The 22,615-nt window shown below is 40.2% G+C and overlaps 1 protein-coding gene across 19 annotated transcripts in view; it reads left to right on the top strand.

Annotated features, from left to right (window-relative positions):
• The window catches only part of epb41l2 (erythrocyte membrane protein band 4.1-like 2), a 52,434-nt gene that overhangs the window by 20,325 nt on the left and 9,494 nt on the right, over window positions 1-22,615 (top strand). For 5 of the 19 annotated variants that reach the window (XM_085131836.1, XM_085131831.1, XM_085131850.1 and 2 more), the window contains exons 5-19: window positions 2,131-2,235; window positions 2,394-2,436; window positions 5,669-5,744; window positions 8,007-8,103; window positions 8,278-8,402; window positions 9,254-9,341; window positions 11,058-11,210; window positions 11,319-11,416; window positions 11,792-11,964; window positions 12,794-12,879; window positions 16,721-16,771; window positions 16,936-16,971; window positions 17,702-17,761; window positions 20,411-20,575; window positions 21,675-21,890. In XM_085131836.1, the coding sequence (XP_084987962.1) occupies window positions 2,131-2,235; window positions 2,394-2,436; window positions 5,669-5,744; window positions 8,007-8,103; window positions 8,278-8,402; window positions 9,254-9,341; window positions 11,058-11,210; window positions 11,319-11,416; window positions 11,792-11,964; window positions 12,794-12,879; window positions 16,721-16,771; window positions 16,936-16,971; window positions 17,702-17,761; window positions 20,411-20,575; window positions 21,675-21,890 (1,572 nt within the window). Of the gene's footprint in view, window positions 1-2,130; window positions 2,236-2,393; window positions 2,437-5,668; window positions 5,745-8,006; window positions 8,104-8,277; window positions 8,403-9,253; window positions 9,342-11,057; window positions 11,211-11,318; window positions 11,417-11,791; window positions 11,965-12,793; window positions 12,880-14,383; window positions 15,896-16,720; window positions 16,772-16,935; window positions 16,972-17,701; window positions 17,762-20,410; window positions 20,576-21,674; window positions 21,891-22,615 lie in introns of those variants that run through there. The other 14 variants (XM_085131849.1, XM_085131848.1, XM_085131834.1 and 11 more) reach the window with 13 other exon arrangements.

The raw sequence follows: 22,615 nt of genomic DNA, 5'->3' as shown, positions 1-22,615 counted from the left end.
TGTGTGCCTGGGCATTTGAGTATTTAACTTCCTTACTCAGTGTGCAGTAATGGCAGAAGCACCAGCTCATATTGTTCAGGGTGTAGTTCAGAGGGATAAATGCATCGCAAAGCAGAGCGAGCTGCAGGGGCTTGCCTGGGGAGTAAAACACATGCACGTACGCACACACTCCCACCAGATTATGGGGTCTCGCAGATTAGTTTTCGGCATCTGTTCCTCCCTAACAAGCACGTGTCTTAGACCCCCTACATGCACAGTTGGACATATTCATTACAGATACATCACACGTGCATCAGCCTTATAGTGTTTCTGTTGGGTAAGAGAGGAGTTTTTTGTATTTTGCTAGTTTTTAACACTAAAAATGACGGTTAATAACATGTTCACCCAAAGGCATGCACATTTTTTAGCCGTTCCTCTCCTCACATTCACACACTCTCTCGCATTCAGCGGGAGGCTGCTCAGAATAGCCACTGTGCAGAACCACTGGAGCTGTTAACGCTTAAATCTTTGGTTCAACGACCCCTGAACAGAGCGCTGACCATTTCCCTTGCCAACATTTTCCCATTTGGCTTGAGGGCTTTTGTCGGTAGCCTCCGTGTGGCAAACCTGCATCCTAATCTACAGTATGGCAACGCCCAGCAGCGTGCCAGTGAGAGAGTGCGCTTGTTTGAATAGAAGCTGCTTTGTTTCACAAGAGATAACGCTGATATGGCAACTAACTGCTATTGTCCTATAATGCACGCGCATACGCACTCACACAAATATCCATCCATGCCTCCCTCTACATGCTGGATCGCGAGAGGGAGAGATGCACAATGCATTCCAGAGATTAAATTTTCTGTTTTGCCCAGCAGGCCTCCAACACATAAACACACAGACACACACACACACACACTCCCTGTCCATTCTTCCATCATCCATCTGTCCTATTTATTAACCCCTGGCATCAAATTTATCCCCGAGTAATAACTTAATGCATATTTTATTAGTTGTAGACCACTGAATAAAAACTCTAGCCAGACATTTTCTGACTTTGTTGAGGGTTTCAAAGGGGGAGTCTTAGTGTCACATGGGCTTAATGCCGATTCTAAGAATTTTACTTAATGTTGGTTTCAGCAGGATTTTAGCATCACGTGGTTTGTAGTGTTTCATAGCATTTCATTAGGTACAGATGTTTCAGTTTTTATCACTGAGTTAGAAATATGATTGAGCAGCAAGAAACAAACAGGTAATTCATCTTCTTTTAAATGACTGTGGCTCTAATCCCATTTACATAAACTTAAATACATAATCTATACGACTGCCTGTTGATATTCCAGTTGACCTCAGCCAGTGCCTTGCTTGAAGGCACTCTGGTGTAGACTCACGAACTCTAAAAGGCCACGTTCTCAGATTTGCGTGTGCGTTGCGCATGTGTTTGACGGAGTCTAGGAAAATACCGCAGATGTTTTCAGCCGTCCCAGAACAAGAAGAAAAATGCACTCTTTCATCCCCTTCCTTTCACTCTCACCACGCTCCCTGCCCAGTCTATACGTCTCTCTGCCGAATAGCACTCAGTCTGTGCACCAGTGTTACACTGAGGCTGACTAACTGAAAAGAAACAAGCGTTATTTGATTATTTCATTCTTTCCCATCATTTTTCCCCAGCTGTCCACCCTCTTTCTGTCTGACCTTTTGCTGCTTAAAGGTTGCGTGTGTGTGTGTGCGTGCACGCTTGAGCATGCAAGCATGGATGTGTGCTAAATGTCATTGTCATAGCTGAGTCTGGAGGATTTTATCGCTAACAGTTTTTTTGGACTTTTAAAGGAATGTGTGGTCCAGATGGCGAGACTGAGAGAGAGCGTGTAAACCAATAATGAAACAGAAGAAAATGAAACACAAGGAAAAGAGAGACTCTGAGAGTGAGAGAGCTGTGAACAGGAATTTTACAAGTGTCTGATTTTGCCATAGTGAAAAGGTTATGAACTTAATCAGGGGTCTGGTGTGGTTCCAGGAATATTTTATAAGCTTAAAGCTTGATGTTTGGAACATTTTGGAGAAGGAGCTGGAAATATTAGAGTGGTTTATAATATTGTTTTAATAGCAGCAGTTATAATAATAAAATAAATATAATGTTTTGTTTCTTTGCAGAAACGTGCCAAGGGTCAGTACTTATTCTTTAAGGTGTGTGAGCACCTTAATCTACTGGAAAAAGACTACTTTGGCCTGACATACAAGGATAACCATGACCAGAAGGTTTGTATCCATAGACACACATACTCAGGGTGTGACAAATAAGTTAATAATGTCCTCATGAAGAAACCGCAGACATGGATGCTTTGATATTGTGTAGTATATATGGCAGAAGGTAACAGCTTCTTTTTCTCTTTCCTCTTGTTCCCTTCTCATTCTAGTGTTGGTTGGACCCCACTAAAGAAATTAAAAGACAGATACGCAGTAAGTAAAACTTTTTTTTTCCAGGACGCTGACATAAAGACACGCAAGTCCATCCGTCCGTGCATCTCTTTCGCTCTGCCTTAATGACACAAGATGGCTTTGGTTATCAAGCATCTTTGTTATCATGTCAGCCAAAAGGCAATGAATAAAATATTGAGCTAGTAAAATGGGACAAGTGTCCACATATCAAAAGAAAAACAAACTGCATCACAATTAAGTCAAACAAAGGCACCAGAGATATTTGAGACCAAACAGCAGCAGTCTGGCACCCTGGCAGAGGTTACCAGGGTGTGATCGCTCTACTTTATTATTTATTGACCTCTTTATTGACTGTTGTTCATTTATCAAAGGGGGCTGAGGTGTTGGATCTCATCTTTTGTTGACTGACAGCCATTAAGGGTGTGGTACGGAGCAGCGAAGGGTATAACGCTTTGTTTTATAACTGCATGCATGCAGTATGTCTGTGATAGTGGACAATATGCCCTATTTGTGACAGCGTCTATAGTTTAATGAGAAGCTTAACGACAAACTGGAGATCAGCTCATCAAGTCACAGCTACTGTAGTTTGTCATTGCATTTTTTTTTCAGTTAAAAGAACTTTCATTTGGTGTTATTTCCTTGTTAGTTAATTTTTTAGATACAGTTTTGTACTAGCATTTCTCTATCATATCCACCTAAATCTAACATTTAAAGTTGACATTGATTTGTAATTGGTTTTACTGGGGTGGTGGACAACGAAGTAATGCCAGGTCAACATTTTTCTTGGTCATTCAGTAGTAATGCCTTGGGGGTGATGAAAGCAACCAAGTAAAGGGCATATAAAATATATTTATTGTGGCACATTGCTTGCCATAATTGAGTATTACTAAGTATTGCAGATTGAGTAATACTCAGTCCTCCTGCAGCATTTTAATGGACCTAGACCAGGCGTGGGCAACTCCAGGCCTCGAGGGCCGGTGTCCCTGCAGGTTTTAGATGTGTCCTTGAACCAACACAGCTGATTTAAATGGCTAAATTAGCTCCTCAACATGTCCTGAAGTTCTCCAGAGGCCTGGTAACAAACTAATCATGTGATTCAGGTGTGTTGACCAAAGGTGAGATCTAAAACCTGCAGGACACCGGTCCTCGGGGCCTGGAATTGCCCACCCCTGACCTAGACACTGCTGTTTCATATTGTCATGCCGGTTGGATCAGTCGACACAGTCACATGGACTGATTCAGAGTGCGACTCTGTAATTCTGAAAGTCACAAATGTTTGAAAATCTTCACTTCCTTTTGTTTGCTGTCCATTTCTTACTTCTCCTTGTTACACTATAACCAAAACAGGCTTTAACACACTGTCGTAAACTTGAATTTGCACTTTTAAGAGTGAGAACATATCATTTAGGCACATAAAATGTTTTTAATTAGTGCGTGTTAGGTAGTTATGTCTGGGTGTGTTCAAAGTGTGTGTGGCTGTCGCTCGTGGATGAGCGCTGTGCATCTGGCTGTGTGCTCAGAGTTTCTCCCGCTGTCTACGGATGTTTATGGCCAGAGAGAGAGAGACCGTACATGTGGGCTGATGTTCATTTGAGTTACTCATATTGCCTGTGTGCGTACACAACACCACGCAAATGACAGGGTTGGCACAACTCTGCTCTAAACTGCCTGGAGTTTACACTCAGCTGTGACTGTTTCACTGCATGCTGGGGTGGGATCTAAACATTGTAACTGAACCTTTTTCTGTTTTGTTTTGTTTTTTAAACGTGTTCTTGAAATATTTTCAAATGTTGCTGTCTCTGCAGTCCTTGTGACAAAAAGTTAAACTTCATTCTTACAAATTTCTGAAGAATTAAATGGTCAGCTCTTAATGCTTGTCAGTAACCTTAAATAGGAAGCTTGACGTTACACGCAACATATGAAGAGGGTGTTTCCTACGGTACAGGTTATTTTAACAATATGGGTGTTGTGTGGGTGTGCATGGTTTTCTGGGCTGACACTGTAGAGAGAGAAAATGAGATATTATAAGTTACTAGAGTAAAGTAAAACATGATACAGTGCATGTAATAGAAAATGCTACAGAAAGTGCAGATAGAGTTGCAAAGGAGAAAAAAGAAAAAGTAAAAACAGGGAAATTCATTTTACTCCAAGTGGCTGAGGCATCGTGTGCATTAATGTGTCTCAGCCAATAAAAACACAGCTTCGTCCTCCCATAAATATGAAGCTGGCTAGAATCAGATGTCTAAAGTAAAAAGATTTCCATCGCAACAGATACCACAAATAGAAAACCAGCAGTAAAATTTTCAGTCCTTAAGTTTCGGATTATGACTTTTGAGAATTAAACGATTTCACTGTGAGAAATAATGAGAAGATTTTTTTTTCTTCTTTTCAGTTTTGACATCAGTGTTGCAAAATATCAAGCAGAGAGCACTACTCTGGATAAAATCCAGTCAGTAAACTCGTCCCATTTGTGTGGCTGTTGATACTTGGCAGCTTTCAGATTTTGTCCAAAATCAAATATACAGTTTTGGATGCCTCAGTCTGGTGATATTGTTTGCATTCTTAGTACGTTTGGAGCCAGTTCAGTTAATGCAATGAGAATGGCATTAGCTTACACTAATAAATTAGCTAGTGAGTGTAGATGATAAGCAGGTGGCCTCAGGTAGATAAGAAAGTTAAAATCAATGTTGTGGTTCTCTTGTTACTCCCACATAAGCGTCACTGGAATTTAAGCAAAGGAAAAATTTGTTTTCCCTTTTATTAAATAATAATTTTAAACAAATGGTTTGCATAAGAAAAACTGAGCACAAGTTGACTGCTGGAGGATGAAATGGTCAGAGAACGCCTTTAAAGCGCTCAGTGTTGCCAAAAGAACATACAGAGTCAGTCACTACTGGACATTTCTCTTACGTTGATATTCAGACGTAAGGGTTTGTTACAATGTATGACCTTTGAGGAGGAAATGTTTTTACACTGATGTGTGCCTTTTCCAGATGGCGCGATCTTTTCTAATCTGTAAAAATAAAGAGATGACTGGAAAAATTAGAACTGAAATGAAATTTGTGTGCTTCAACAGAAAACCACACTATGACAAGGTGATGGATGTGTTGGTGGTCGTGATTAGGTCTTTGTTTATGATCAGTGAATCAACATTTCAGTTTGGTATTTGATGAAGCTAAGAAAATAGGTTATATAAAAAATTCTCACTTTCTAGCTTTACTACATAATGATCTCTCTGCCTGTCTGTCTACAGGTAACAACTGGCAGTTTGCATTCCACGTCAAGTTCTACCCTCCTGACCCATCCCTCCTCACTGAAGACATTACAAGGTATACACACACACACACACACACACATCAGGGTCTAACACCCAGTGATTCCCTTAAATTTATTACTTTTTATTTGTGTTGAACATAAATTTAAAAAAAAAGTAGCATAATCATTAATGTTTCTGGGTTCAGAGTGGGTGCCAAAAATACTAATATTTTGGGTTGACCTTCAGACATTTAGGGGATGACTTATGTCTGTCCTTAGTTTTAGTTTGATTAACTCATGTTGGGATGCTTCTTGAGGGGCATGAACATGCAAAGTGAAATAGAAAGCACAGGATAGCAACTAGCACCAACACCACAATCCAGCACACTATCACACATAACTAAAATGACACATCACAAATGGGGGAAAAAGGCAGCTCTGGTATCAAAGCACTTATCTGGCCACATATCAAATAAGAGCAAAGTAGAAAATTGAACGAAAAAAAAAAATTTAGGCCAAAAAAAAGTTGGCTTTGTGCACGTTATTTCTTTTTGCATTTATACATAGGCACACATGCACAGAGGCATGCTTCAAGCACACAGCATTTAGACTGAGGTTTGTGTCTAATGGAGCGGATAGCTTCTCTGATGGTTGCACTTAAAGGCTAAACAAGGACACACTCACACTGCTGTTGACCTGCTGCAAAAAGTCCTAAATGTTCTTCGGCTCTGTAAGTCTGCAAATTTATAAGGAGCTCCTGTTAAGTTTTAACAGTCAGATTGCTAATCAGTGCAGTCCACTAGTTGTATTCCACAGGATTTTCCACAGACTGTATCCAATACCTATTTTCTATTCATTAATTATCTAATTAGCCATATTAGAATGGAAAAATGCAGTATTGTCCTGGGACATTATATTGACCTAGTTAACAGGGAGCTGTGTAACTCGATGACTGAGCTTTAAGCCTCCCTGTCAGCAAGTGTCCATCCTGCTTAAAGTGACTTTGAAAGACATTTTCAATAGGCAGAATTAGGGATGGGTACCGGTGTCCGGTGCCATGATGGCACCGGTTCTGACGTAAACGGTAGTAACCAGACCGAAAAGCCGCGCACATTTCGGTGCTTTATTTCGGTGCTTTTTTTTTTTCCTGAGCTGTCATACACTTTGAATTCTAGCCAATCATTTTACGTTTCCGAGGATAGTAGGCGGGTCCAGGGACGTACGTTCTTTTAGAGCAGAGCTACAGATTAAAAATGCTCAAGGCAAAGTGGTCAAAGTCTGGCTGTACTTCACAGCAAAATAAGCAAACTCAGCAGCCTGCAACAAGTGCTTTAAGCTGATACTGTGATACTGTCAAAGGAGGTAACACCTGAAATCCGATGAAACACCTGGCGACGCATAGCGGGTTTTTTTTAAAAGCCGAAAAATGCGCCGTATTTGATAGCTTGCTGCGAGACCTCACACCGAGCACATCTACGGTGGGTGTGGTGCCTGTTATCGGACCAAAGTAGCAACATCCCCCAAAAACCCAAAGAGGAGAGTCCTGGCCCCTAGCCCTGCCAGTGTAGCAGAAATGATGAGGATGATGATGCAGCAGCAGCCGTTCTTCTCTGCGTGAGTAGCTTAATGTTGATCGTGTGTAATTTACGTTGAGTAGGCTAACCACGTTATTACATTAATGTATGTAAGGTGAACTAGCAAACATCATCATAGCTACATGAGGCTGTCTTCTTGTTTGATGGCAGATACTCCCTTCACCCTGGCCAAAAAGGCAAAAATGACCAAAGAAAAAGTGGAAAACAGTTAAACATGAGAGGTTTTTGCACAAAGTTTGTTTTTTCCATTGTTTAAGCACCGGTTTGAGCACCGTTTAAGCACCGGCACCGTTTCAAAAGTACCGGTTTGGCACCGGTATCGGATAAAACCTAAACGATACCCATCCCTAGGCAGAATAGCACCTTTGGGTCTTTGGGTTGTTTGAAGTGACGTTTCATTAGATAATGGATTCATGACCAGAGGGTTAATCGAGGGGACAGCTTACACTGTTTAAGTCCACACGGCTGTTAGACAAGTCAGTAACTGCAAATATAAACATTATGATAGATAAGTATAACAGCAGTTGTGCAAACACCAAAGAAATTTAATCCATACCAGAGGATCTTATTCTCAAGCTTAAAAGAAGCATGGATGTCTTTAATATTTATTGTGAACAATAGAAGTGCTTCCACTTCAAAGGAAACCAAAGAAAAAGCTTTGAACAAGTTTTGTTCTTGTTTATACTTGACTTGGTTTCAACTTGTAATCCGTCCTTGTTTGCCCCCTTTCTTCTTTTGTAGGTACCTTTTGTGTCTGCAGCTCCGTGAAGATGTGGCTTCTGGACGGCTGCCTTGCTCATTTGTAACTCACGCTCTGCTGGGCTCATACACGTTGCAGGTACAGCAGGTGTAATTATGTAATTGGATGCTGTGTATTTATTTATCTGCGTTTACATGCACATGTGTGTGATGTGCAGCCGGTGGATACATAACTGTCTTTTTTGGAAAAAGCCAATTCATACATAAGTTCTTTTTCTTTTTTTGTTCTTTTTTTTTTTTTTTTTTTAAACAGGCAGAAATTGGCGACTATGAACCTGACCAGCCTCGCCCTCTGGACTTCATTAGTCAGTTGACCTTCGCACCAAATCAGAACAAAGAAATGGAGGAGAAGATTCTTGAGCTCTACAAGTCCCACAGGTCAGTTAGGAAGTTCTTTTGAGTGTATTGTATATGAGTTTTATGTGTCTCCAGCTGTGCTTTAAAAGAATTATATTTCCTGTTTATATTTGCACAACTGGACATCACACAGATTTGTACAAGGGAGCTTCCGTTGCGTAGCGTAGAGCAGTTTTACAGTGTCTGTCATGTAAAAGTGATAATAATCCACTTGAGGGTAATCGAAATAAGACCTTATACCAGCTGATTAGGAACAGGGGTTATCTAAACCTAACAAGAGTAAGTAACAGCAGTAGAAGTTTGATAACATAGTCAGATTGTAGGCTCATGTTATCTGTCCTCATTACATCACAACATTTTTAATAGAGTAGAAAGAGATGCGCAAAGCACTTTACCATTCCAACACAACACGCTGACTTTTTGGCAGCCTGTAGACGATTGACTGTGTTACTTCATCTTTTTCCAGAAAAGATTTCCAGCTGAAATTAAATTATCTTCTGGTTTGAAGTAGTGGTTTTTTTTTTCATTTTTACAATGTTAGAGTAAAATTTATGCTCAGTGTGTCTGAACTGCTACAGTGGAGGGCTGGTAAGGATAAGAACCGATTTTCATATTCAAACATTTCACATACGCAATAAAGAACTGTGTTGTGTAGCTATTGGAAGGCATTAAGAGACTATTTTCATAAACAAAGACTTCTACATTTGTAAGTTTGATTCGAGTCTTAACGGTACATTTAAACGGTACGACGGTACATTAAAGTTAAAATTAGAATAAAAAAATACTTGCTATAATACCATTTAAGCAGAAAATTATCACTATATAGAAATATGAGCATTTTGAATTAACTGAGCCTTTTCTTTGCTTTTCAGGGGAATGACACCAGCACAGGCCGACACCCAGTTTCTTGAAAATGCCAAGAAGCTGTCCATGTATGGCGTGGACCTGCACCACGCTAAGGTATGAATAAATGAATGAACCCTGTCCTCTCCATTGTTGTCAACATCTGTGGCTGAGCAGTTTCTTTGATGTAGGAAGAGGGTGCTGGTGGGCCTGTGTGTGTGTGTGTGTGTGTGTGTGTGTGTGTGTGTGTGTGTGTCAGCTGTGCAAACACTCGGAGAGCCATTACCATGGGAACAACCAGTGTTTCTCACTGGGATAGCAGGTCATCAGTGTACTGCGTGCATGTTTTCATGTTTGTCTCAGTATGTTTGTGTCTTTATGCAGTATAGGCAGAAAAATGAGAGTCTTATAGATAGAAAGGAAGGATGAGAGATTGAGAAGGGGAAATAAATGGAGAACAGAAATAAGGCCAGAGTAAAATGGGGACAAATACTTGAAAGGGGCATGCTCCACTTTTTGCAACACAGAGAACCAAGGGAAAGATAGAAAAGCAGAGAGAGCCTTTAAATGCGGAAAATCTTTTTTCCTTTTTTTATTTATTTTTTTATGGCATACCAAAGATGTGGGAATTCAGGGAGTTGATCTATTTCTGTCCTGTGTCATTAATTTGTTGCACAAGTCTCAGAATCCCCAGGGCCCACAAAGGAACTGTTTCAAATACTGGATGTCAAAACATTTTAAAAGCTCAAATGTAACACACACTGAGTAATAGTATTTCAGGGAATTCATTACTTTAGCTGTGAAAAGGAAAAGATGGACACTAAAGAGAGATGCATTTGATTCGATTCCACCTTGTTCAACATTTTTTTTTCATTACGAATTATTCTTTTCAGCAGAATCTTCAGTGTCTTGGCCTGTTTTCAGCGGAATTTTCAGTTTTTTCATCTCCTTTTTGCAGAAAGTTCTACAAGTTCACCTCTTTTCAGCAGAAAGTTCAGCTTTTTCACCTGTTCTCAGCACAAATTTCAGTTTCTTCACCTCTTTTCAGCACAATTATCAGCTTTTTCACCTCTTTTCAGTTACCTGACAACCAGTTTGGCTCAGTGAGATGAGTAGCATCCTTGAGACCAGGAGGCCCAGGTTCACCCAGCTCATGGCAACATTTCATTTCAGCAGACAGTTCAACTTTTTCACCTCTTTTCAGCACAAATTTTAGCTTCTTCACCCCCTTTCAGCAGAATTTATGGCTTTTCACCTCTTTTCAGCAAAAAATTCAACTATTCTCAGCATGATTTTCAGCACATAGTTTTACTTCTGCTGTTTTCAGCAGATTCCACTACAAGGCATTCACACTGCATTTTCGCAGGAAATGCAACTTTTTCTAGTTTGCTTTAACATTCCCTCTGTCAGTGTAACCAGCCAAAATATTTGAATGTAGCTGCAGCGCAAGGTCAAAGATCGATGAGCAGCTAATAGCATGGCAAGGCCATGTGATGTTTGTGTGCATGTGTCCTGATAAAACTGTCCATTATCCGCATATTGCATTCTCCATTAGTACAACAGATTTTTCCTGTGTTACTTCACTACTGTAATCAATACCATTAGCAGATGGTCTGGGAGCCTTAAAAGCTTTGTCAGTGTGTTAGTCTGCCAGCCAAATGCGTTACAGTTGTAATGAGTGTCACTGTTTGTGTGTGTGGTAATGGTGACCTTAAACAGTCTACTTTAAAAATCAATCCATGCACAGTATGATCTGGCTTGGATAAATAGATGGTGTTTACAACAAATAATTAATCAAATTAATATATATTATGCACATTTGTATCCTCACAGGATTCCGAGGGTGTGGACATCATGCTTGGTGTGTGTGCCAACGGACTCTTAGTCTATAAAGACAGGCTTCGGATAAATCGCTTTGCTTGGCCCAAAATACTCAAGATTTCATACAAGAGGAACAACTTCTACATTAAAATCAGACCAGGAGAGGTATGTATGCACACACGAATTAGGTTTACCTAAGCTATTTATTTTATTAATGTGCCCTTTTTACTGTTAAGAAAACATTTTTTTTCTCACTGATATTGTGCTTGATAGACGGAGCAGTTTGAGAGTACAGTGGGATTCAAACTCGAGAATCACCGAGCTGCCAAAAGGCTGTGGAAAGTCTGTGTGGAGAATCACAGTTTCTTCAGGTAGACTGATGCATCCATAGTGCCTGTGGAGTCACTTGTGTTATTTTGCTTGAAAAAAAAGCTGTGCATCTTCCCAGGAAGTGTGTAAAGAAAGCGTATCTCAAAGTGCGTATTTGTTGCCTTAGACACAGCAGAAACACCCATATAGATAAGCCTGATGCCCGTGTTTGCTTTGCGTGTTTGCACATTTGTATGTTTGTGTTTGTAGAGATGCCCGAGTATTTCTTTCATATCCTGTTCAAGGAGGAGTTGCCTGGAAGCATTTTGCTTTCCTTACCCATAGACTTATAAATGTGATGATCAGTGTTTCATTCGAAAATAAATTTATCTGAATAAGCTTTAAAAGTCATGTCTCTCTCCTCTTTTTGTCACTAGGTTAAATGCACCAGAGCCTCCTACCAAGGCCCGCTTTTTGACTCTGGGCTCAAAGTTTCGTTACAGCGGGCGAACTCAGGCCCAAACCCGCATGGCCAGTTCCCTCATAGACCGACCGGCGCCCAGCTTTGAACGCACATCATCAAAACGCATCAGCCGCAGTTTGGATGGAGGTAACACACATGAATGCAACTGAAAGTGAGGCTTATTTGATATTTCAGCTTCATTCTGAACTACGTCGAATGAATGGACAGATGGAAGGAATGAGGGGCAGATGGAAGTAGGGTCATGGATTTAGGCATTGCGCAGGGTCGTGTGCGTGTCTGTGTTTGTACTGATGGTAAATGCTCGATGCCTGACCAGATACAGGAAATAGCTGGAGCATATGTTTCCTGTCACACAGTGAGAGACAGAGAGGGAGAAAGAAAGAGCTGAAAAGAATAAACGTTCTGTGGATCCAAAAGTATGAAAACTTACAACAGAACAGCAGAGTGAAGAGGAAAACGCAGATTCTTCACATTTTGTCAGCACAAAAGTCGTCATTAACATCAGATTTAAAAATAACTGTAGTAATCTCATGTAGAACTGTAATAAAACCAGCATGTTCTCTATGTCTATAGAACTGTGATGTGGTTTTGGCTTTGCCTTCTTTGCCTACACATTTGTTTAGTTCTGCTTTGTTATGGAGGGGTTCAAGATTCCCAGATCCCAGATTCCAATTCATGCAACTGTGCACCCCTGTATAACATGTGGTTATTCTGTTAGCTGATATCGCCCCCTGCTGGGTACATTATTCTACTGCAACTTGATGTTTTATACTTGAGTTTATTTTGGTGCATTTACTCTACTACACGTTTTTGATTTTGTTTTATTTTTATTTTTTTTAAATAAAGCTTTTTAATAAAGCTTTTTTTTTTAGCAATTATTTACTTGTTATAGTTATTTACTTATTGAAAACTTGCATAACTGTGATTGCCGTTTCTTTTGTTTCTGATTGCGTAGCACCAATGATCAGCATAACTGAGGCTGGCAGGGAATCAGCTGAGAACGGCCGCGAGCCTCACCTGGAGCTCCACTCTGACTCAAAGGTGTGTGTGTTCATAAATCAGATGTAGCATTTGCAGGTACAAGAACAGTAATACGAGATAAAAATAGAATGTGTGTAGCTCAGTTCTATTTTTTTTGGTTGTTTTTTTAATTTATACCAGTGAGTCTATGTTGTCCCATGGAAACGGTCTGTGTTATATCAAATAGAAATACAGTATGTACTTAGAGCTATAAATCCAGAGACAGTTTCTGCTGTTTCTTGTTACTGTTGTAAGATAGGAGTGTTTGCTTGCTTTATGTTTTTGTGAAATGATGAATATGTGTACTTTCTTTTCTGGGTTTGCAAAACTGTGACACTAGAAGTTAATCATGTGTAAACATAACCATTTACGTATCACTGTTGATAATTTGTGGCGAGTCTCATCCACTCTGTATGTGTGTCTGATGACGACGACTTCTTAACCGTGGCAGGTGAACAACGTCTGTTATTTCTACTCTACATGTCCCCCGGTACTCATTTCATATGCAAGTGGGTTCGATCAATTAAAGTCAAGAGTTATGCCTTTTTCAACGGTTTTCACTGGAATCTACAGCTACAAATTCAAACAGATTTTTCTTTGTCCATTTAGTGATCAGGAATAAGTGACTACTTAGACACTGCGATATCAACTTTGTCTAAGGCCAGAGGACAGCTATTAATTTGCCTCCACAAAATGTGAATGTATACAGGAGTGGTAGAGGTACATAAACCAACAAAACGAAGAAAGCCTCATGTCTTCAGTCTTAATTTTTAATGGTTTTCTTATCAACTACAACAAGTCTTAACAGAGCAGCTTTTCAAGTAGTCCAGCATTTTGCTCTATTGGCCTAACTGCTGTCCTCTACTGAGGTGCTCATAGTGCTCACTACTAACCCGAGCCCGTCTCTGAACAATATATGAGTATACACAGATTACTGCTGTGTGCTGCTGTGCATGCCTCCTGTTCCAGCTCCCTTTCCTCACTCCCCCCCTGTCTCCTCCTTACCCTCGCTCACATCCCAGCACTCTGGACTTGGCACCTGTCTTAGCCCTTTCAGTGGTGACACACCCTGTTGATACTTTTTCTGCCAGCACCTGTGCCTACTGTTTTCTGCACCTATGCTCTACCCTGCTATGTTCACTTGTAAGCGATTGTGGCGTGTTGTTCACTGACTAATGTTTTGTCTCTTTCCCTCTCTCTTTTTTTTCTTTCACACACTCCCTTTTTAAAATTTTTATTTCTTTATTTTGCCGTTCTCACACCTCTCTCGCATGTTGCCACTTGTTGCTGCCATTTTATGAAATCTGAATAATTTTAATTTTTGCACTCGATTATTTTGATTTGTCATTTAATTTTCATTTCTTCATGGCTTGCTCCTTCACTTTGCGGGTGTGTGTATTCGCCGTTGTTTGATCTCACCCACCTGTCCACTCTCTGGCTCTCTTGTCATATTGTGCCCTCCCTCATTTCCTGCTTTTTCTTCCTCTCCTCTTGTGTCGTCCTTTAATTCTTCCCTCTCCATCAGTCAATCTTCATGTTCCCCCTCTCCTTCTCCTCATCATCCTCACTTTCATCCATCCCACCCTCCCTCGACTCCATCTCCGAGCTTGACCACGTCCTTTCAGATATCTCCGAAGATGAAGATCGTATCGACGACGTGGACTCGGCACACACGCTGTGGACCCTCCCCTCAAACACCCTGTCCCTCTTCACTGATCAGCAGTTAGCAGATCTTGAGCAGCTCGCACAAAACCCATCATCCTCCCAAACATGCTCCTCAGAGATTTTGAAATCTGTGGAGAGCTGCCAGGCTCAAACCAGAGCAACAGCTGGACTGCTAAACTGGCGAAGCTGGTTCTCTCTGAAGGGTGTGGTTAAATACGTTTCTTTTGTGTTTGGCTTTCTCTCCGTTTCAGGAAATGGAAACATGTGTCTGGCCACAGGTGCATGTTCAAGATTAATGAAGAAACTGCACCTTTTTTCTCCTGCTTTGTTCATGATGATGTCTAAGTGGGTTCCAAAATTAAATATTTGCACCATCACTGCCTGGAATCATAGAGTCTCCAATATGATTATGTCCAAATTGGATCAAATCCTTAACATTTTGACATTTAGATGGACTCATTTGGTAGCATTTCTTACCCAGCATCTTCCTCCAAAGATCAGTAATACAGTTGCTGCTTTATGTTCTCGTCCAGCTCAATTGAGTTTACCCAACATATCTTCTCTCCATCCATCAATACTCTCAACCATTGCGTCCCTCTCCTCTCTCCCTGCTCGCCCCTTTTCTTTTCCATCTTGCGGCTCTCTCCCTGCCTTCTCTTGCTCTAACCTCATTGCATCTGTACATCGCTACCTCCTGAATCCCTCCCCTCTGTTTCTGCCTTGCCTGTTAGTCGTCTTCCTCCTGGCAGTGATGCTGACAGCAAGCCAGTCTGTAGTCTTAGCCCTGATTTTAGCCACACCCCTCGGTCTGACCCTGTGCTACTTGGAGAAAGTTGTCTCCAGTCAAAGAAAAACCGCTTTGCCAGTGTTTCTCGATGACGGGCCCGATGATCAGTCTGAGAATCAGTTGAGCTCTGTTTTCAACAGGCAGGCTTCTCTTCTCACACCAACAAACACACCTCCTCGCATCAGGCACCGCACTAATACAGAGGCCACCTGGATGCAAGAGATGTGTGATCCAGCTGCATAAAAGCAACATGTATACACCTCCTGGCCCATATTCCACTCCCTCACTTTGTGTTTGACCTCTTTTTGAATGCATATGATGTCTGTCACCTCCTTTTGTTCATTTCCCCCACCAGCACTTCCTCTAGCTGATATATTTTTTTTTCTACCTCTTAATTCCTTACCCTGCAAACCCCAGTGTATTGTTTGAAGAAACAGAGTAGAATAGGATTAAATTAAGAGTTAGAACAGTGAGAAGACATTAAAAATGTATAGCACAGAGACAAATATGTACATTGCCAATATAGAGAAAAGGTCACTTTATTAAGAGTTTAAAATAATGTACAGAAATTGAGAGGAAAGCAGAGAGACTAAAAAAAGGCAACGGTAATGATTAGTGATGTTCAGATCATTGTCAGTAGCTGCGATTAGAGGTTATTAATTGTAGAGCTCTGTTGTGGTTGCTCTGTGTAATATAAAACTGCTTAATGTCCCTCTAATCAGATGTGGTGACGTAATTATAGAAATTACATAAGTGCACTTTTAAGGCAGTATCGATTATTTTTAAAAGTTATTTTCAGTTGCGTAGTTTTGCATAGAAAGGGTGATGCTGAATAACTAATAGTTGATCACATGTTAGACTTGTACATACAGTTGCCTCCAGATGCCTATAGCACCTGCAGCTTAGTGCGTTTGTGTATAATACGTAATAAACATTAAGACTAAACAGTGTTACACCTGCCCTGATCCCTGACGTTCAGCACTCTGTCCTCTACCTCTCTGTATTGATCAAGTCATTTTAGACAAAACTCTTCTAGTGTTTCTGTAGTAGCCATCTTGTAAACCTTTAACAGTTTCACTATTTTGGACTTTGAACTCATTATGCAGCTAAGTATAAACGTAAAGCTGTAAATATAAGGCTGCCTTTCAGTCATATGATAGAAGTATACACACACTGTAAGCAGTTAGTTGCACCTCCTGTCTCCAGATCTTGACCACCTCAGCATCCTTTCCTGCTACTGTTCCAATGGGTTTGGTGCTAAGGTCACATGACCAGCAGTACTCCCTAACACTAAAGGTTGCTGTGGAAGAAAATAGCTTTTCCCATCATCCATTTCACTCTTTCCTTTCTTCGTGCCCTTGCCTCCTTCATTTTGTCCTGACTACCATCACCATGACTACGACACTGAAGGTTACGGTGGTGGACGTAAGCCCTGGCGATGCAGAGGCCATGCCCTCCCAGGTCTGTAAGGCCTGTCTTTACCCAGCATGCTTTGCAAATATTAAAGAGATCAGAATAAATTGACATTATGCAGCTAAGAACTAGTGTGAAGTGTTTACAACATTGGTTTTATGTTGCAATGGAGCAAACCTGTCCTTATTGTCTCCTCGACTTTACCTCACCAGCACTCACCTGGATCCAGTGAACTTGGCCCCCCTCAGGTTCATTCATCTTATTGGTTATTTGGTTGTGCATTGGCCTGTGGCCCGTGTGGGTTGGTTTACTGGTTGGGTTTATTCTTTTCCCAGGGTGAAGTTGCCCTGACTTGAATCTATGGAGGTAGTTTGGGGTTTCTTTTTTTAAACAAGAACCAAATCTGGAATTTTATAACCTTAAAAAAAGTTATTGACTCATGTTGCATTAATTTAAAATTATACGTTCTACATTTGAATTCCAGATTGGGTTTGACTCTTAAAAATAGACCTGGGCACTTTCACCCAACTGTTTTCACTTTCAGATGCTCTGCTGTGGCTTACAGTTTCAGTCTGGTTTCTGGTTTGCACCTGAGGTTCTTTTCGTTATTTTTGAGTTTTCCTGAAAGCGCAGTGTGGTTTTGATGGTTTGTGTGAACATCTGTTGGTGTTTTGAATGCTTTGGATTTTGCATGTTTACCATGGGTACGAGTATCAACAACGGTCACATTCATGAGGAATACCAAAATGAAAACATTTGTGCTTGTACCCATCATCCAACGTTCACCTGAGACATTTGGGACATTTTTGGTGTCAACATCTCACTTTTTTTTTGGGTTATATGTAATTTTTTTTGTTGTTTTTATTCTGTTAGTTTTGTTTTATTTTATTTGTGCACTGAATTTTCACCATACATTTATTAATTTCTTTTGAATTAATTCTTATTTTTTTCATTGTGTGCTGTATGTCTGCCTTCCAGAGTTCGTTGAGAGTGCATGGGGACAATATTTATGTGAGGCACAGTAATTTAATGTTGGAGGTTGGTACTGGTATTGTCCGATGGCTGAAAATGAGACCTACATGTTTCTGTGTATTCTGACGCCATCAGATCTACAACTATACTGTACAAGACTGCTGCCCTCTCGCACTCTCAGGCTCTGCGTGCATGCCCGCATGTGTTTGTGTGTGTGTATGTTTGTTAATCAACTCTGTACTCTGTAACATCAACAGTTATGATCTTGGAAAGTTGAAAACATTTCAGTGCTAGTTGTCCTCATTCACATGGCAGCTCCTTTGAACAGCTCAACTTGGAAATTTCACTGTATTTGTGATAAAACACAAATGTCACCTAAACAAGAATCCAATCAACATTTCTACATGTGAAAAACTCACAATTCATCACCTAATTTGTCCCAATTCAACTCCGATATTTGGCATCTTTCAGCTCGATAATGTAGTTTCCACAGCTCTCGAATTTGTGGGGTCTCTGTTTTACAGAAAAGAGCTTCTGTATCTTTCTTTATCTGTCAGCAGTGGATGCTAAAACAAGCTACAAGAAACCGAAAGACTGATCACACATTTCATACAATAGTTGTAGTTTTGTGCAGTTTTTGTCCTTTCATTTTCTCGTTGTTAGTTTCAGATTTGGTCTTTTAAAATTCTGTAATATTAGTCGGAATGTTAAAAATTATATTGCATTAGAAACAACACTTTGTGTTGGTAGTTAACTCAGTCTAATACAGGAATTTGGTCCTTATGATGTTTGAGTTGGAAACCTTTGCCACATGAAGAAAGACTTTAAATAAATACATATTTTTAACATTTGTATTACATAATAATTTTTTTCTTTTATTTCACTCACTTAGTTGTTGTAATGTAATGTTAGTGTTGTAATGGCCAAATATTAAATTTTTTGTCTGGTCACTGGGACAACGCAATGAGAAAATGAGCTTTAAATGCACTACTGAGATTGTTTACAACATTTAACCGTTATTTGATTCTCAGTAGTCCTCAACAGTTTGAATTAATCTAACCAAGTATTATGTGATGGCTATGTTTGTAGCCAATGTTGTCTGAGGGATAGAGATGAGATTAAGGGTGTTAACACTGAAAAGATTTGCGTATGTGCACAACAGCAACATCAGCCTCTTTAGACCTTTATTCTTCTCCTTGCTCCTTGGAATTAGTTGAAGTTGTGTCAGTTTTGTATCTGCACAACAGTACAGCAGAAATGGGCCCTTGCAGAAAATTTCCCTGACTGAGTGTTCACAATGGCTGCTCTGTGAATGGGACTGATGGTGACTTAAATGCATGCTCTGTGCATGTTGATTGCAGTTTTTTTTAAATTTTATCTTGTATTCTGGATTCTCGATTGGTCGGAAGTTTGATTATTGCCAGGCAGCTGTGTCTAACCTGACTAATCCAGCCTCCCTAACACACGAGGAGCTTTCTTCCTGTTTTCTGGTGATTGGCTGCCAAAAAGTCAAGTGATTTGTGGTGTGATAACATACTAAAACACCAAAACCTGCGTGTGAAGCATGGGGCTGATAGTGATCCGTTGCACTAGAGTAGTCTACACACTAATCAGTGTTAGCTGGAACGTTAAACGTGGTTAGAGCAGACTGAACAAGTATTTTTCTCCTCAGTATGTTGTGCCAGTGTCTCTGTGTTGGATTAAATCCTGCAGCCTTCTCAGTACGTTAAGAAAATTTGTCTAATTTATCTCAATTTCATGAAATGTCTCCATGCTTGTGTGAATGAGATGAGGAACAGATGGAGGCAGACCTGGTGGAAAAGATACCTGATGTGTAACAAATCGACTATTACTAATGACATTAAAGTCAAATGGAAAAGTGAAAACTAATACTAAACTAAACAAATAAACTAATAATAAGTAAGCAGTCAGATAGGAATAAAGGGTAAGAGAGAGGCAGACTAGCACTACCAGCTCCATGCTCTGCAGATGCCATTCCTGGTCTGTTTTAAGGGAAAAGTCCTTACAAGATGGTGGGCCTTGTTTCACTGCAGCTTGCTGTCATTCATAAGTAATCAGCCGTCATGCACCAATTGTGAAACAACTCCAGTAAATCAGTTTGGTTGTTAGTTATTCGGTGATTATCAAAAGACAACTTAGCTGTTTAAATGTCTTATAGGTCTTTTTTTACACTATATTTCAACCTGTCGCAGATTTGATGTGACAGAATTTGCTGATAGTCTGATACAGTCGGATGATCAAAATCACCGATATTGGCTGATATGTGGGTGCATCGCTAGTGATAAGTCATGTATATGATTTCAAGGCTTTTTAAACAACGTTGCAGTGAAGCACGGTGTCCATCTTGTTTCCCTTCATATTGACAGACTAATGTTCCTGTGACCACAATTTTTCCCTCCCCGTCCCTTTCTCCTTTTATCCGTCCCCATTTCTCCTTCACTATCCCCCTCCTTCTTTTCCTTCCGTCCTTTTTCCATCATTTTTCTGTCTCTTGATCTTGCTCTCCCTTTTTTTTAAACTTTCCTTCTACTTTTACTTCCTCTTTTCCTCTTTACTTCTCACATCTCTTACATCCCATGTTTCCCACCTTTCTGATCTTTCATCACTCACATTCATGTCATTCACTCTCTGCCTGCCTCCTACCTCCCCTTCCCCTTATACCTATCCTTTCCTCCCCCCCCCTCCCCCCATTAGGACCATGATAAGACCCAAGAAGAGGTTCTGAAACACCAAGCTAGCATTAGCCAGCTAAAACGCTCCTTTATGGAAGCTCCACCTCCCTCTCCTCCTCAGCCCAACCAGTGGGAGAAACGGCTCACCTCCTCTCCTGCTACGATACGTTTGCAACAGCAACAAGTGGTACGTCTGTCTGGATGTTTTTGTCACTGCAAGACACATGAACTGCAGATAGTTTAGTCTACAACAATAGTGCAGGCGATGGAGCGTTATGCAGAGGATTTCAGTTGTGTCTTTTGCTGTAGAAACACAACATTGCAGTCCCTGTAGTAAGAAAAAATGTTTTGACCTTTTTTTCTAATTCAAAGTTTTCTTCTTTTTGTTTTGGAGCGCAGTCTGTATAACTACACCTACTGCTTTCTTTTTATCGCTTATATTTGAATGGGTTTTTTGGAGTGCGCCAACTTTATGGCAGCAGATTTTTAATCTGCACTCTTTTACTTGGTGCCGTGGTGGTGTTTCCACAGCGTGTTCATTATAGCTCATCCATCACTTAACGATAATTTCTGGGTGTTCCTTTGAAGAAAACTGACCAAACATCAATAACTGTTCATTCCCTCCCAGCAGGACTGATGTTACGTTGGAGTTTTGACACATGGGTTTTGACACATGGGTTTCTACTTCATTTCAGTTCTACTCAAAACCAATTTTCTGATTTCTGTTTGTTTCTAGTTTACTCTGTAATAGTGGTGTAACAATTCTTGAAATCCACAGATTTGTGCCTACTTTGCACTTTTGGATCCCCATTAGCTAACGTCATGAAAGAGTAGTAACTTCTTTTCTCAGGTTATCCTATTTAAGATCTTATCTTCTAATATACACTTTGAATAGGTCTTAGCATCCACAGTTTCACACACTTTACTAAGAGTGTTGCTCAACAGCTGTTTCCCATCCTATATTTACACATCCTTATAACAGCAATACAAAAACTGCTGTTACACATGCCAAAACAGTTATTTAAAAAGACCTTTACTGTGAAGTTTGGCTAATATACACATAGGAAGCAGCTACTAGCTTAGCTACTCCTGTGGCTATCATAAGAAGTGACTTCTAGAACGGTTACACCTCTACTATGTAATCATAAAGCTTTTCTTTGTACGTCTGTATGCTTTTGAGGATGATTTCTCTTCTTTTGGCTTTTCTCCTATATAAGATCTTATTGTCCGTCTCATTTGTTCATGCTGTGTCTTCTCTCTGTCCTTTTTATTGTGTGTTGCTATAGAGTCTTGCAGAGGAGATAGCATCAGTTCTTTTCAGTAGACACACTGACATTGGACTTTATTCAACTGCTAAGGCTGCCTGCATTTTTCCTGAACCACCACTAGATGCTGTTAAAACTACAAGTTCAGCTGCTACTTCTTCTTCCGCTGCTGTCTGCAGTTTGTCTGCACCACAAAGGCCTCTTGCAACCCTATCTACCGCCCTCTCCGCCACTGAGGTGCTTCTGCTACTACCAAGCATTTAGGAGTCGCTTTACTTTAATTCAAAAACATAAACTACTCAGGATTGTTGGTTAAAGGGGAATCAAATATACATGTTTTTTCTAGGCTGTAGTGCTGTTTACTTTGTCTTAGCTGTGAAGATTTCTGCCCTCTTGAATATAATAGATCAACTGCACTTGGCTTGAGTTGCTCAACACACCAAAATTGTAATAATGACACATTTACTCATCTGGATGTGAACTCTATGAGCCATTTTCTTTGTACCAAACTACACCTGCCAACCAAAGCAAGGTAGATGCTTCCTTCTGCACAGTGATATGGCTAGATAAAACTACAATGTAGAAGAAATACATGTATTTTGGATTTTAGGGTCACCTGTACCTTTAACCAATCGTCTTTCTGTTTAACTTGAAAGTAAACTGACGCTTTGTAATTCTTCAGGTATCTAAGGATGCCTGCCAGATGCATTTACAAACTAAAGGGGTTTAAGATGCCCATAATGCCTGCTGTAGATGCCGGATGAATGGTAGCGATAATTAGTTTGTGACGGCTCCATTCATCCCAAAAGAACGGGCACACAATGACCATAATGCATTTAATCTAAACCAACTCATCTATGAATGGGTGCATGGCTTTTTTTTTAACATTTATTTTTCCTATTTTATTTTGCTGGTGATTGTAAATATGTGTGAATTTAATGCTAATGTACTAATCTGCTCCG

The sequence above is a fragment of the Neolamprologus multifasciatus genome, chromosome 15 (genome assembly GCF_963576455.1).
Source record: "Neolamprologus multifasciatus chromosome 15, fNeoMul1.2, whole genome shotgun sequence".
In the NCBI taxonomy this organism is placed as follows: Eukaryota; Metazoa; Chordata; class Actinopteri; order Cichliformes; family Cichlidae; genus Neolamprologus; species Neolamprologus multifasciatus.
Note: the sequence above shows the minus strand (reverse complement) of the source record. Positions and strands in the feature narration are given on the sequence as shown.